The 12,797-nt window shown below is 47.6% G+C and overlaps 1 protein-coding gene across 1 annotated transcript in view; it reads left to right on the top strand.

The window, feature by feature from the left end:
* Positions 1–12,797, top strand: part of itga10 (integrin, alpha 10) — a 37,097-nt gene that overhangs the window by 20,935 nt on the left and 3,365 nt on the right. The window contains exons 9-22 of the mRNA XM_031575866.2: positions 2,929–3,094; positions 4,717–4,790; positions 5,002–5,146; positions 5,611–5,759; positions 6,272–6,415; positions 6,865–7,068; positions 7,367–7,497; positions 7,880–8,046; positions 8,609–8,751; positions 9,937–10,047; positions 10,959–11,044; positions 11,825–11,966; positions 12,272–12,364; positions 12,519–12,595. Coding sequence (XP_031431726.1) covers positions 2,929–3,094; positions 4,717–4,790; positions 5,002–5,146; positions 5,611–5,759; positions 6,272–6,415; positions 6,865–7,068; positions 7,367–7,497; positions 7,880–8,046; positions 8,609–8,751; positions 9,937–10,047; positions 10,959–11,044; positions 11,825–11,966; positions 12,272–12,364; positions 12,519–12,595 — 1,832 coding nt within the window. The remainder of the gene's footprint in view (positions 1–2,928; positions 3,095–4,716; positions 4,791–5,001; positions 5,147–5,610; positions 5,760–6,271; positions 6,416–6,864; positions 7,069–7,366; positions 7,498–7,879; positions 8,047–8,608; positions 8,752–9,936; positions 10,048–10,958; positions 11,045–11,824; positions 11,967–12,271; positions 12,365–12,518; positions 12,596–12,797) is intronic.

The raw sequence follows: 12,797 nt of genomic DNA on the forward strand, positions 1-12,797 counted from the left end.
TGGGTGGGTGGTTTGGGTGTGTGGCTCTGGGATGTTGGGTGTTGGCTGTATTGGGTGGGTGGGTGGGTGGTGGAACTGTGTGGCAGAGTCGCCGGTGGTTTCTTTCTCTCACCACAACAGTGGGAGAAACAGACAGCCACTGGAACCCACAAGAGCCAAGAAGGGAGGCGAACGGGAGACGTTATGGTGGTGGGGGGTGAGACGGAGACATGAGACCGCAGCTCCCTGATGGGAACAACAGCAGTGTGTGGTTTTTTCTGGTCTTAATCGTATCTCTTCACATAAAGAGGCACACAGCCAGGAACCCTGACTTCCAACTGAGCTTTGCGATAAAAGACAATATTACAGCAGACATAAAGAGTCAAAACTTGCACAAACTAGCACTTGCTAACACTTACATAGCCAGCCTCGCCTTGTTTGGTATACCATTGAAGCACACACAGAAGAATCGTAAATAGTTACAACTGGATGTTAGCAGTTGTACCTGTAACTGGTTGTAATAAACCGCTCGCAGGTCTTTGAAGAATCGTAAATAGTTACAACTGGATGTTAGCAGAGCAGACCGCTCACGGGTCATTGAGCTGGACACCTTCAGTGCTGGGACCTCCTGCAGATCTCCTAGTCTGGTGTTTGTTTTTGCCCTGCCAGTAGCTGCAGGCTAAAGCACGCAGACCCAGTCCTCTGACATGAAAACATTCTCCAAAGCAGTGACAGACAAGAGCAACATCAGTGATTCACTCCCTGGCTCTGGGTCTGTTTGCACAGGCTCTCGCTCTGGTGGAAATGAAGGTGTGTTTGAAGTGAACTGACCTCTAAACTGTGTGCTTGGACTGAGGTGTTGGCAGCGGTGTGCTCTGTCACTGTCTATGCGTAAGCCAGAACCTGCTCTGTCATTCTCTGATCCTTTCAGACAGCCAGCCACACACTCACAAACACATACACACATACGCAAGTACAGGCAAACACGCACACACACACACACCTGCATATACGCCAACACAGGATGCATGAGTATGTATTCAGTAATTGGCGGCTCTTCACCGGGCCATGTTTCCTACACGGTGCTCTGGAACATAACAGTGACAGGTCACTTTATGTAAAGCCAGAGGGAACTTGTTTTGATGTTTAAATTTTTTTCCCTCTCTCTCTCTCTCTCTCTCTCTCCCTCTCTCTCTCTCCCTCCCTCTCTCGCTCTCTCTCTTTCTCTCACTCTCTCTCTTCATCTGTCCTTTCTCTCTCTCCCTCTCTCTTGTTGATCTTGAGGTGTTACAGAAAAATAAGGCCCTCCAGGGAGGCTAGACGAACAGCCTGAGGGAAATAAGTGTGTTAGAGTGTGTGTGTGTGTGTGTGTGTGTGTGTGTGTGTGTGGTGTGTGTGTGTGTGTGTGTGTTAGTCACGCTTCTGTGTTTTATACATCAATAGGGGCGGACAGCAGAGTTTACAACCAACATGGGGGGCAGGGGAAGAGATTCAACTCAGTAATGTTTGAATAGTGTTTAGCCATGTGTGCTTGTGTGTGTGTGTGTGTGTGTGTGTGTGTGTGTGTGTGTGTGTGTGTGTGTGTGTGTGTGTGTGTGTGTGTGTGTGTGTGTGTGTGTGTGTGTGCGTGTGAGTGAGTGAGAATACAGATATGTTAATTTTCGCTGCCTGTAGCTTTTCTTATACTTCTACGTTTTTACTTCCCTTTTACTATTCATTGGTTGTGCGACAGTAGCTGAAATGGTTGTGACCAACTACCCCCCCACCCCCGCGCCCCTCTGGGCCTGGTCATGAGTAAAACCAGCACCAGCTGGCGGGGAAAGAGGAATGTCTTTGGGTTCTGCAGATTGCCCTGAATATATTTATATATTTTATATATTTATATGGAGGGCGGCCATCTCGTTACATTTCCCTTCTCCCTGCGCTCTGAAAACAGAGGAAATCCTGCTCACTCCAGCCAGTGCCCCCCCCCCCCCCCCTGTCTTGAACAGCTTTCAGAGGAATCTGCTTATGTGAGCTATAGGTGCTAAACCATTGGCTCCCCACATCCACATCCCTCCGTCTCAACACACCTCACCCCTCGATGCTCTCACACCACACTCTTTCTTTCCCAGCTTGGGTTTCCCTTCTCTCTTTTCTTTTCTTCCTCTCTCACCATTTCCCCACAGGTGGTTGGAGTTTGCCCCTCAGCATTCATGCTGATTGTGGTATGATGGAGGGCCCTGAAAATGACATTTCACAAGCATACACTTCAGTGTGTATGGGCTGAGTGATGGAAAATGACAGAAGGTTATCCGTACATCCCGTTCATGTTGAGCAGCTCCCCACAAACACCTCCGCAGATCCATGTTATTCCCCAAACCTGCTGATAAAATGTCTTTCTTTCCTGTACTGTAATTCGCATTGGAGGATTGAGTGTGATCGTGGCGAGTGCTGATAGACAAAACAGCTCCGACTCCTCCGAGGAGCCGCAGGATGTGCTCTGACACACAGAGGGGGCCCTGTGTGATTGGCAGAGGCATCCCTCAACGGTGTGGAGGTGCGCCTGACTTCCTGTAACCGCACACTCACACTGGAAGCGTCTCCCTCGCCGGCTCGCTCGCAGGACGCGACTCTGGTCCAGGTCCGGTGCGCTGCTGGGCACTCTTCTGTCATTCCTTACCCACACCTCCGCACTCATCTGTTTCACTCTTCAGGACTGGTGGACGGGGTGTTTGGTCGTGGGAATGGAGATGTATCTGTTCATCTACTCCCCTCCTCTTGTCTCCTCTTCATACCTCCTCTCTACGCTCACAACACTTTTACCAGATGACGTTTGACCATTGTCATTGCCCACTCTCTTTTGTGTTTAACTTAGCTTCTGTGTATGAGATTAATTTATTTCTCTCCCTCTCTCCCCCCCCCCCCCCATCTCTCTCTCTGTTTGTCTCTCTCTCTTTCTTCCTCCAGGTTTTGGGTCATTACATCCGTAGACAGCAGGACCCAGAGACCTTCATCAATGAGATAAAGTACATAGCCAGTAACCCGGATGAGAAGTATTTCTTTAACGTGACAGATGAGGCAGCCCTGAATGACATCGTGGATGCACTGGGCGACCGCATCTTCAGTCTGGAAGGTGAGGAGCACAAGAAGGTTAGCCACAACTATGTGAGAGGACAGAGAGAGAGAGAGAGAGAGAGAGAGAGAGAGATGGAGGGAGGGAGATAGGGAGAGAGAGAGAGAGAGGGAGAGAGAGATGGAGGGAGAGAGGGGGAGAGAAAGAGAAGGGAGAGTGAAAGATGGAGGGAGAGATGAGGGAGGCAGAGAGAGAGAGAGAGAAAGAGAGAGAGAGAGAGAGAAAGAGAGAAAGATGAGTGCTCCATCAGAAAGAGTACTACCATTGAACCCAGAGAGCTGGGTTTGCGGCTGGATGGAGTGACTGCTGTCTCCCTGCCAGAGCACACAAGTGCTGCTCACACACTCTGTCCACACACACACACACATACACACACACACACAAACTCTGTCCACACACACATACACACACACACTCTGTCCACTTACACTGAGCCGAGTGAAAGGACAGGAGGAGAGGAAGAGGAGATGATGTCACTCCTATAATTTAAAACAACAGCTGCCTTTTGAAGGGCTGGGTTTGGAACCAGTGGGCCTTAAGGGAGAGAGCGAGTGTCAAAGGACAAGACAAACTCAGGGAGAAGGGGAACGGGAGGAGAGGACCATCTTGATTCCGAGAAGGAAGGAGAGGAAGGAAGGGAGGGAGTAGAGAAGAGAGATAAGAAAGATCTGGAGATGTGTGGCACTGGTGAGGATATGTCTGCAATTAATAAGGTTGGGATATGTTTGATGGTATAGGCTGGCATTTATGGGGTGAGGATATGTTTGATGGGATAGGCTGGCATTAACAGGGTAAGGATATGTCTGATGGTATAGGCTGGCATGAGTGCATGAGTAGGGTGAGGGTATATCTGATGGTATAGGCTGGCATGAATAGGGTGAAGGCATATATGATGGTATAGGCTGGCATGAGTAGGGTGAGGGCATATATGATGGTATAGGCATGAATAGGGTGAGGGCATATATGATTGTATAGGTTGACATGAGGGGGTTGATGATGGACATGTACCCTGTGGAAGCCATGCGTGCTCGACGGTGGAACGAGATGTTTTCAGTGACTGTGTGTGGCCTCCCAGTCTCCCAGAACATAAATCAGAAAAGGAGGCATTTAAAAGCAGCGGCGCAGGATACTGGCAGGAGCTCCTACTCTGGAAGTGTCTATTATCGGCTGCAAACTCACTGAAGCCACTCAGATAAGTGCCACTCTCACAGGCCTAATTAGACCTCTGGAGGTAAGGGGGTTCCTCACCAGCTGCTCGATCTGGGAGACACCGGTGGGAGATGGAAGGGAATGGGGATGGCTACGGGGTGGGAAGTGCGGAATGGTGGAGGGAGATATGATGGTGAGGATGGGAATGGTTGAGGGACATATGATGGTGAGGATGGGAATGGTTGAGGGAGATATGATGGTGAGGTTGGGAATGGTGGAGAAGAGTATGGTTGGAGTGTGCAGTTTTGTGGAGGGTGGAGATGGAAAATAGAATGTTGATGGAGGAAGCGTTGCGGATATAGCATGGTGAACATGTGTGGGAGGGACTTTTGGGAATGTTTTGTTTGTTTGTTTGTTTGTTTGTTTGTTTGTTCATAGATGTTTGGTGTAGTCCTGTATTTGTGCCATTGCAGGTACTCTGGGATACAATCAAAGCTCCTTTGAGATGGAGATGTCTCAGATCGGCTTCTCCACGCACGCCCTTGACGTGAGTATTTCTGTGTGTGTCCACCAGTGTGTGTTTCTCCGTTTCCCCAAAGCCAGATAAACTAAGCTCTACTTGCATTTCATCAGACATCCACCACACAACACAGTAACACATGTTGACTTGAGGTCTGAGGCTGAGTTGAGTTGAGATGCATTAAGCGGTGGGCTGTGCTGTACTGTGCTGTGAGGAGTTCTGTGTCTGTTTGGAGCAGGACGGGATCCTGTTTGGGATCGTGGGGGCGTATGACTGGGAAGGGGGGGTGCTGAAGGAGAGCAAGGAGGGCAGTATCATCCCCCCCAGGGAGGCCTTTGAGAGCGAGTTCCCCCTGGAGCTCAAGAACCACGCCGCCTACCTGGGTGAGTCTCAAACCACCGAAATAACACACACACACACACACACGTTGCTACTTAAGAACACACACCACTCCCCAAAATCAAACACACAATGGTTCTTTCGCTTACACACACACACACACACACACACACACACACACACACACACACACACACACACACACACACACACACACACACATACAGTGCTCCCCAAAAACACACACCCTGTCTGTACACTCAAAGTCTGTTAATGGCCACATGCCATCAAGTTTGCTCAATGCTCAGTGATTTGCCAGTAGGAAGGTGAGTGTATGTGTTTTCCGAGCACATTTGTCCAGGTGTGTTTTAAGTGTGTGTGCCCATTTTTATTAAGTGTGAGTATGTGTGTGTTTGAATATGTGTTTTGCTAAATATTTTACCATCAATGTGAACCCTCCTCTATGAGTATGCACATGTTAAGGTGTATGAGCATCTATGTCTTGCAGGCTACACCGTGTCCTCTGTGATAGTTGGTGATTGGAGGAGGCTTTATATAGCCGGGGCGCCCCGCTTCAAACATAAGGGCAAGGTCATCCTGTTTGAACTCAGCGCTGAAGGTGACGTCGACATCTCTCAGGCCCTCAACGGGGAACAGGTGTGTGTGTTGACACACACAGCAACAGTGTGTGTCTGTCTCTTGTCGCTTTGTATGTGTGTGTGTGAGTGTGCAAACTGCAGCCTCAGACTCAGTAGTCACTGTCACTGTCAACTCTCTCTCATAGAAAAATATTTTAGTATATTAGTAAATGTGTTTCATCTTTAGGACATTTATTTTGACTAGTCTTCAGACTCTGGATGGGACTTTTAATGCTGTGGCAGAAGATGAGATATCGAGGCATGGAATTAGGGTTATCAGGTGTAGTCCAGTGTCCAGTGGTTATTTAGTTCTTTAGGCCATAAAGAACTAAATGTAGTTCTTTTAGGCCATGAGATTATCCTCATGTAATCCTTCACCATTGAGTGCAGTAGAATCCTTTCCCACCTTATTGGAGGCCTAAAACAAGCACTTTTCTGTTCTCTCTCTCTCTCTTTCTCCCGCTCTCTCTTTTTCTGTCTTTTTCTTTTCCTCCGCTACATCCTGCTATCACCCACTTTTCCTGTCTCCAGATCGGGTCGTACTACGGCAGCGAGGTGTGTGGTGTGGACGTGGACCATGACGGCATCACAGACGTCCTGCTGGTTGCGGCGCCCATGTTCTTGGGCGCAGGGAACCGCGAGGCGGGGAAGGTCTACGTGTACAGTCTGGACGGGGTAAGGGAGAGGAACGCATTCCAGAGGTCTCCCCAGTGGCACATACATACTCTCTGCCATGTGTACTTTATTAGAGGCTAAAAACACACACACACACTTCAAAGGCTCAGTTCTCATGACATTGCTGAAGTGGCCACAAGTGTTTAAGGCATGAAATTCTTTCATTCGTAACTTAACGTCTCTCTCCAATCACCCCATCCCCACCACTGTCACCACAACACACACACATCCATCTGCTCTCACACACACACACACACACACACATACACATACATATACACACACATACACACCCATCCTCTTTTACACACACACACACACGGACACACACACACACACACACACATCCACTTACTTACACACACACCCTCAACACTCACACACACACCCTCAACACTTACACACACATCCCTCCCTCACACTCACACCCGCACGCACTCCCCCTGTAGGATGGCTTTGCTCCTAACGGGACGCTGCAGTCTCAGCAGAAGGCCCAAGATGCCCGTTTCGGTTACGCCATGGCTTCTGTGCCCGACCTCAACCACGACGGCTACGCAGACGTGCTGGTGGGAGCGCCACTGGAGGACGACCACCAGGGGGCACTCTACGTTTACCATGGCGATGAGTTCTACATCATCCCCCAGTACAAACAGGTAACCACAGAGACAGTGAGGCTACACGACCCAAACAAGAAGAAGGTGAACAGTTACACGGTTTGATAATGTGATTGCATTAGGCTTACAGGTTGGACTAAAAGCTCATGAATTCGATGTCATACAAGTCAGATGTCTGGTTTGTGTAGGAATTGTTTGTACGCCGGCCTCTCCTAAGTGAATTAATTAAATGTTCTAACGATCATTCCACCAATTCGCTACTCACTTTATCACCCCCATCTCCCTCTCTCCACCTCTTTCTTTCTCTCTCTGTTTGTCTCCCCCCCCCCCCCCCCAGCGTATCGCGGGCTCCCTCATGTCTCCAGGGCTGAAGTATTTCGGTCGGAGTGTGAGCGCTCAGATGGACCTGGATGGAGACAACCTGCTGGACCTGGCTGTAGGAGCACAGGGCAGTGCTATACTACTCAGGTGATCACACACACACACACACACTCACTCACTCACCTCTAAAGTGTATGGTAAGGCTACAGCGCACCTGTGCCAGTCACAGTGGACTCACCTCTGAAAAATCAGAATCAGAATCAGAACCAGTGTATGGTTAGACTCCAGCGCACCTGTCTCAGCAAAGAACACAAATGAGAAATTCCTCAATTTGTTGTATATGACCCTGAGCCATCACTTCAGTTGAACTGAATCAGCACTCATTTTCCGTTGCTTGTGTTCTGTCCCCCTCCTGCCCTGTCCTGCCCTGTTCTGCCCTTTCCTGCCCCCTCCTGTCCTATACTGCCCTGTCCTGCCCTTTCCTGCCCCCTCATGTCCTGTCCTGCCTGTCCCTCTCTCGTCTCTGTAGCTCACGGAACATTGTTCAGATCAACGTGACTCTGACCTTCCAGCCTCACTCCATCAACGTCATCCAGAAGAACTGTCAGCGGGGCGGCCGCGAGTCTGCCTGCCTCAACGCCTCCGCCTGCTTCCTGGCCCTCTCACGCCTGCCCAGGGCTTCTGGAAACTACTTTGGTACCATCTCTCTCTCTCTCTCTCTCTCTCTCTCTCTCTCTCTCTCTCTCTCTCTCCTCTCTCTCCCTCCCTTTCTATCCCTCTCCCTCTCCCTCTCCCTCTCCCTCTCTCTCTCTCCCTCTGCCTCTCCCTTTGTGTGTATTTGTGAGACTGCTAATGGTGTTATCCTAGAACTGCATTAGTTTCAGTTTAAGTTCAGTTCCCCTGTGGAATCCAAAGCCTATATCCCCATTAGAGTAAGCCTGGTGATATTTCTCTAGCAAACCTTGACATGACATAACTCAGTTAGCCTGTATGCCTGTAAAGCTTGTATGTGGCATACAGTATCAGTATAGTTAATACTTTATAATAATAAATAATAATTAATTTAATTTATAACGCACTCTATATTCACATGAATCTCAGAGTGCCACAGTGAGAACATAGTTTAAAAAAACATGGTTAAACAACCTATAATAAAACATAGTGTGTTTCAACTTATATAGTTATCTATTTAAGTTGAACCCCCCCATCCCTGTCCTATCCCTGTTCTATCCCTAACCCTATCCCTCCTGGTGTTTAGAACTACATGTTGGGGCCATGTTGGACGACAGGAAGTTGTCGGCACGGGCGCTCTTCGACAACAACTCCCAGCGCCAGACCAGCATTGGTGTTCGCATCCGGGTCGGCATCCCCACATGCCACCCCCTTCCCTTCCACGTGTTTGTAAGTCCACGCACTACCACTACCACAACAGTCATACAGCGTCTCACGCCATATTGATCATGCTGACATCAGCTACCATCTCAATACTCATCTACAGAGGGTTACACACACACACACACACACAATTTCACTCTGTACTCACACACAGATACTCAAAAGAGCTTTGATGTGTGTTCAGTGTCTGAGCAACTAGACTAGGACAAGGACTACTAAACATGCTGAACATTCAGTGCTAAAACAGAACTTTCTGTATTCCGCTATCATGATGGTTTTAAGTATTTTTACTTTGCCTCAATCCACTATATGGCCAAAAACATTTGGACACTTGGACATCACACCCATATGTGCTTGTTGGACATCCCATTCCAAAACCATGGACATTAATATGGAGTTGCGCCTCCCTTCCTCTTCTGGGAGTGGAGGCTATAACATCAACAATACAACAGCCTCCACTCTTTTTCTGCCAATATAGCCAAAAGATTTTTTGAAAAAATAAGTTTGTGAGGTCAGGCATTGATGTTGGAGGAGAGGCCTGGCTCGCAATCAGCATTCCAATTTATCTCAAAGGTGGGGTGAAGGTCAGGGATCTGTGCAGGTTCCTCCACACCAAATTCATTAACCCACGTCTTTATGGACCTAGCTTTGTGCACAGGAACACAGTCATGCTGAAACAGGAAAGGGACTTTCCCAAACTGTTGCCACAAAGTTGGAAGCATACAATTGTCTCAGATGTCTTTGTATTCTTTCGCATTAATGTTAGCCTTCACTGGAAGTAAGAGGCCTAGCCCAAACCCTGAACAACAGCCCCAGACTAGCACTGTGAGTTCTGGTAGGTACTGCTCTCCTAGCATCCGCCAAACCCAGATTGGTCCATCAGACGGCCAGACAGCGAAGCGTGATTCATCACTCCATATCATTTCCACATGAGTCCAGTAGCAGTCGGCTTTACAACCAGAAATGTCACAAACTGGCTTGTGGCAAAGGTGGCACCCTATGACAGCTCCAAGCTCTTCAGTACGACCTTTTCTACTGCCATACTGTTTGCCTATAGAGATGTGTGTGGCTATGTGCTTGATTTTATGCACCTGTTAGTAATGGATGAGGCTGTAACACCTGAACTCAATCCTTAAGAGAGGTGTCCACATACTCTTGGCCATATAGTGTACCTTTCCTTCTCTCTGATAGGACACCGCTGATTACATCCGACCAATCAGCTTCACACTCCGCTACAAGATCAATGACACGGAAGGAGCCCCTGTGCTGGATGAGGGCTGGCCAACTACCGTCAAGAAGTCTGTGAGTGTTGGAACACTGTCTGTGTGTGTGTGTGTGTGTGTATCATTATAACAACAAGGAATAGTATTATAAGCCAACTACCGTCAAGAAGTCTATGAGGGTTGAAACACTGTCTCTGTGTGTGTGTGTGTGTGTATCATTATAACAACAAGGAATAGTATTATAAGCCAACTACCATCAAGAAGTCTGTGAGTGTTGGAACACTGTCCTTTATCACTATGACAACAAGGAACAGCATTATAAGGAACACTAATCAACCACCAACAAATGTGAGGTTATAAAACGGTTATGAAAGGTTATATATACAGTATATATAAAAAAAAGGTTACAACAGGAGTATATATATTTAACCATTCAACTGCTGATCAATTCTAATGTATGCAAAAATGTTTCAGGACAACACATAAATTACTGGTTAGTTTGATTAACGGAGGGTAAAGGGTTTAAGGACAACAAATCAATTGTTGATAGAGGAGAACATTTTGGTATTTCCAATATGTCTGTGTCAAGGAAAAAAGATGTTAGACATCAAGCTGAAATCTCACTGAAAGAAGATAAGCTTGCCATTGCCAGCAATGTGTCAGTTTGGTTAAGAAATGTGTTGGCTGAATTAAGTCGTTTGGGTAATTATTGTAATTTGCTGGGGTTTTGGGTTACAATTTACATGAACTGTTCAGCTGATCAAGACAATATTTGTACAGTGTTTGGCTTGGAACCTTAGGAATGCCACTGAAAATTGGGCAACAATTATGTAGATGCTTGTGTCCACTTAACCTCAAAATAACTCCAATACTCCAATGTCCATAAACATTAGCAACTTTTAATTTATTGAATGAACTCTGTCCCCTAGCAACCTTTAAAGAATCCCCTCTGTCCTCTAACTGTGTTGAACTTTTCCACCCCTACTCCAGATCACTTTCTTTAAGGACTGCGGCGAGGATGATGTGTGTGTGACAGACCTAGTGCTGCAGGCCCACATGGACATCTCAGGAACAAGGTCACCCTAAAGCTTTCATACTGTGTCATATAACTGCTGTTGTCAGTGTGTATAGATGTGTCGAGGTATACCTGGGGAGCATAGATGGAAGTGGAGTTATCAACCTGAGCCACTACTTTAATGTAAATACAGTTAGGTTTGGTAAACATATTTGAAAATGACGAGTGCCCACAAGTGATGTTGAACACAATCGTAGCTATGAGTCAAGAGAAGAATGAATTTGAGAAACGTACATTGCTAACCCTAGAAAAACATGGCGACCAGTGGGTGCTTTAGCTTCTGTAATAAGAAAACCCATGAATGGTTAAAGCCTTAGAAACATTAAAGTTTCTTCTATGAGGACATGCAAGAACCTCTCCAGGTTCTAGATTAGAAGGATGTGCCAACACCATGCCATCATTACAAAGATTTAGAAGAAGAGTCCCCACCCTCTGACATCATGAAGATAACTACCATGTTTGTCGTACACTATTTAAAGTCTGCTCGGTGTTGTGAGCATGTTTTATGGTGTTGCCATGGCTTCAGCACCATCTCCCCAGCAAGTGGCTTTTAATCCAGTCCATACATCTCCAAACTCTGCCTGGGTTTTCAGGCTGCCCTGGTGTGGTTTCAGGAATGCTGAGGGCAGCTGCGGATTGTTCCGGACTATTCCGGACCGCGGCGGCAGTCTACCACAAAAACAAGAGCCAGGAGTACTGGTGTTGCTTTAACCGCTTTAATGTTGTGCTGAAATGTCTGGTTCTGGTGTGGATGTGTTCTGGTTCTGGTTCTGGCGGGCAGGCAGCAGCCATATGTGATCCGGAGCCCTCGTAGGAAGCTGGCCGTGGAGGTGCAGCTAAACAACCTCCAGGAGAACGCCTACAACACCAGCCTGACGCTGCAGTACTCCAAGAACCTGCACTTTTCCAGTCTCAGCATACGGGTACACACACCTACACACACACACACACACACACACACACACACACACACCCACACACACCCACACACAGCCACACACACACACACACGCACACACACACACAGCCATACACACACAGACACACACACACACACACACACACACACACACACCCATACACATACCCATACACACACACACACACACACACACACACACACACACACACACACACACAGCCTACAACACCAGTCTAACGCTGAAGTACTCACACACAGCTTACACCACATGTATGTGAATCATGTGTGTGTTTGGGTGTTTTGCAGGAGGATGCCCATATAAAGATCGAGTGCACATCTCTCGGCTCCAACTCCCACTCCTGTAATGTGAGCTACCCAGTGTTCCGCTCACACTCCAAGGTCCGTGAAACATCCAGACTAACTCACACTACACACACCATGTTTGACCTGGAGCGCTACTGCAATCTGCCTTTCAATCTGTCTTTCTCCCTGCTTTCTTTCCTCCCTCTGTCTCTCTGACTATCTCTCTCTTTTCTCTCTCTCTCTCTCCCAGGTGAACTTCATGCTGGAGTTTGAGTTCAGCTGCACGTCTCTCATCAGCAAAGTTCAGATGAAACTCACGGCATCCAGGTAGAGTATCACATGCACAAACCCATACCAACACATGTGCATGCATGTGTATGTACGTTTCTTTATGGTCAGGGAGTCCGTTTCCACACTTCTGTGTGTGTGTGTGTGTTTGTGTGTGTGTGTGTATGCGTGTGCGTACATGTATATGTCTGTGTGTGTGTGTATGTGTGTGTGTTGATGCTGTTTTCATTTCTCTCTCAAC

The sequence above is a fragment of the Clupea harengus genome, chromosome 11 (genome assembly GCF_900700415.2).
Source record: "Clupea harengus chromosome 11, Ch_v2.0.2, whole genome shotgun sequence".
NCBI classification, from domain to species: Eukaryota; Metazoa; Chordata; class Actinopteri; order Clupeiformes; family Clupeidae; genus Clupea; species Clupea harengus.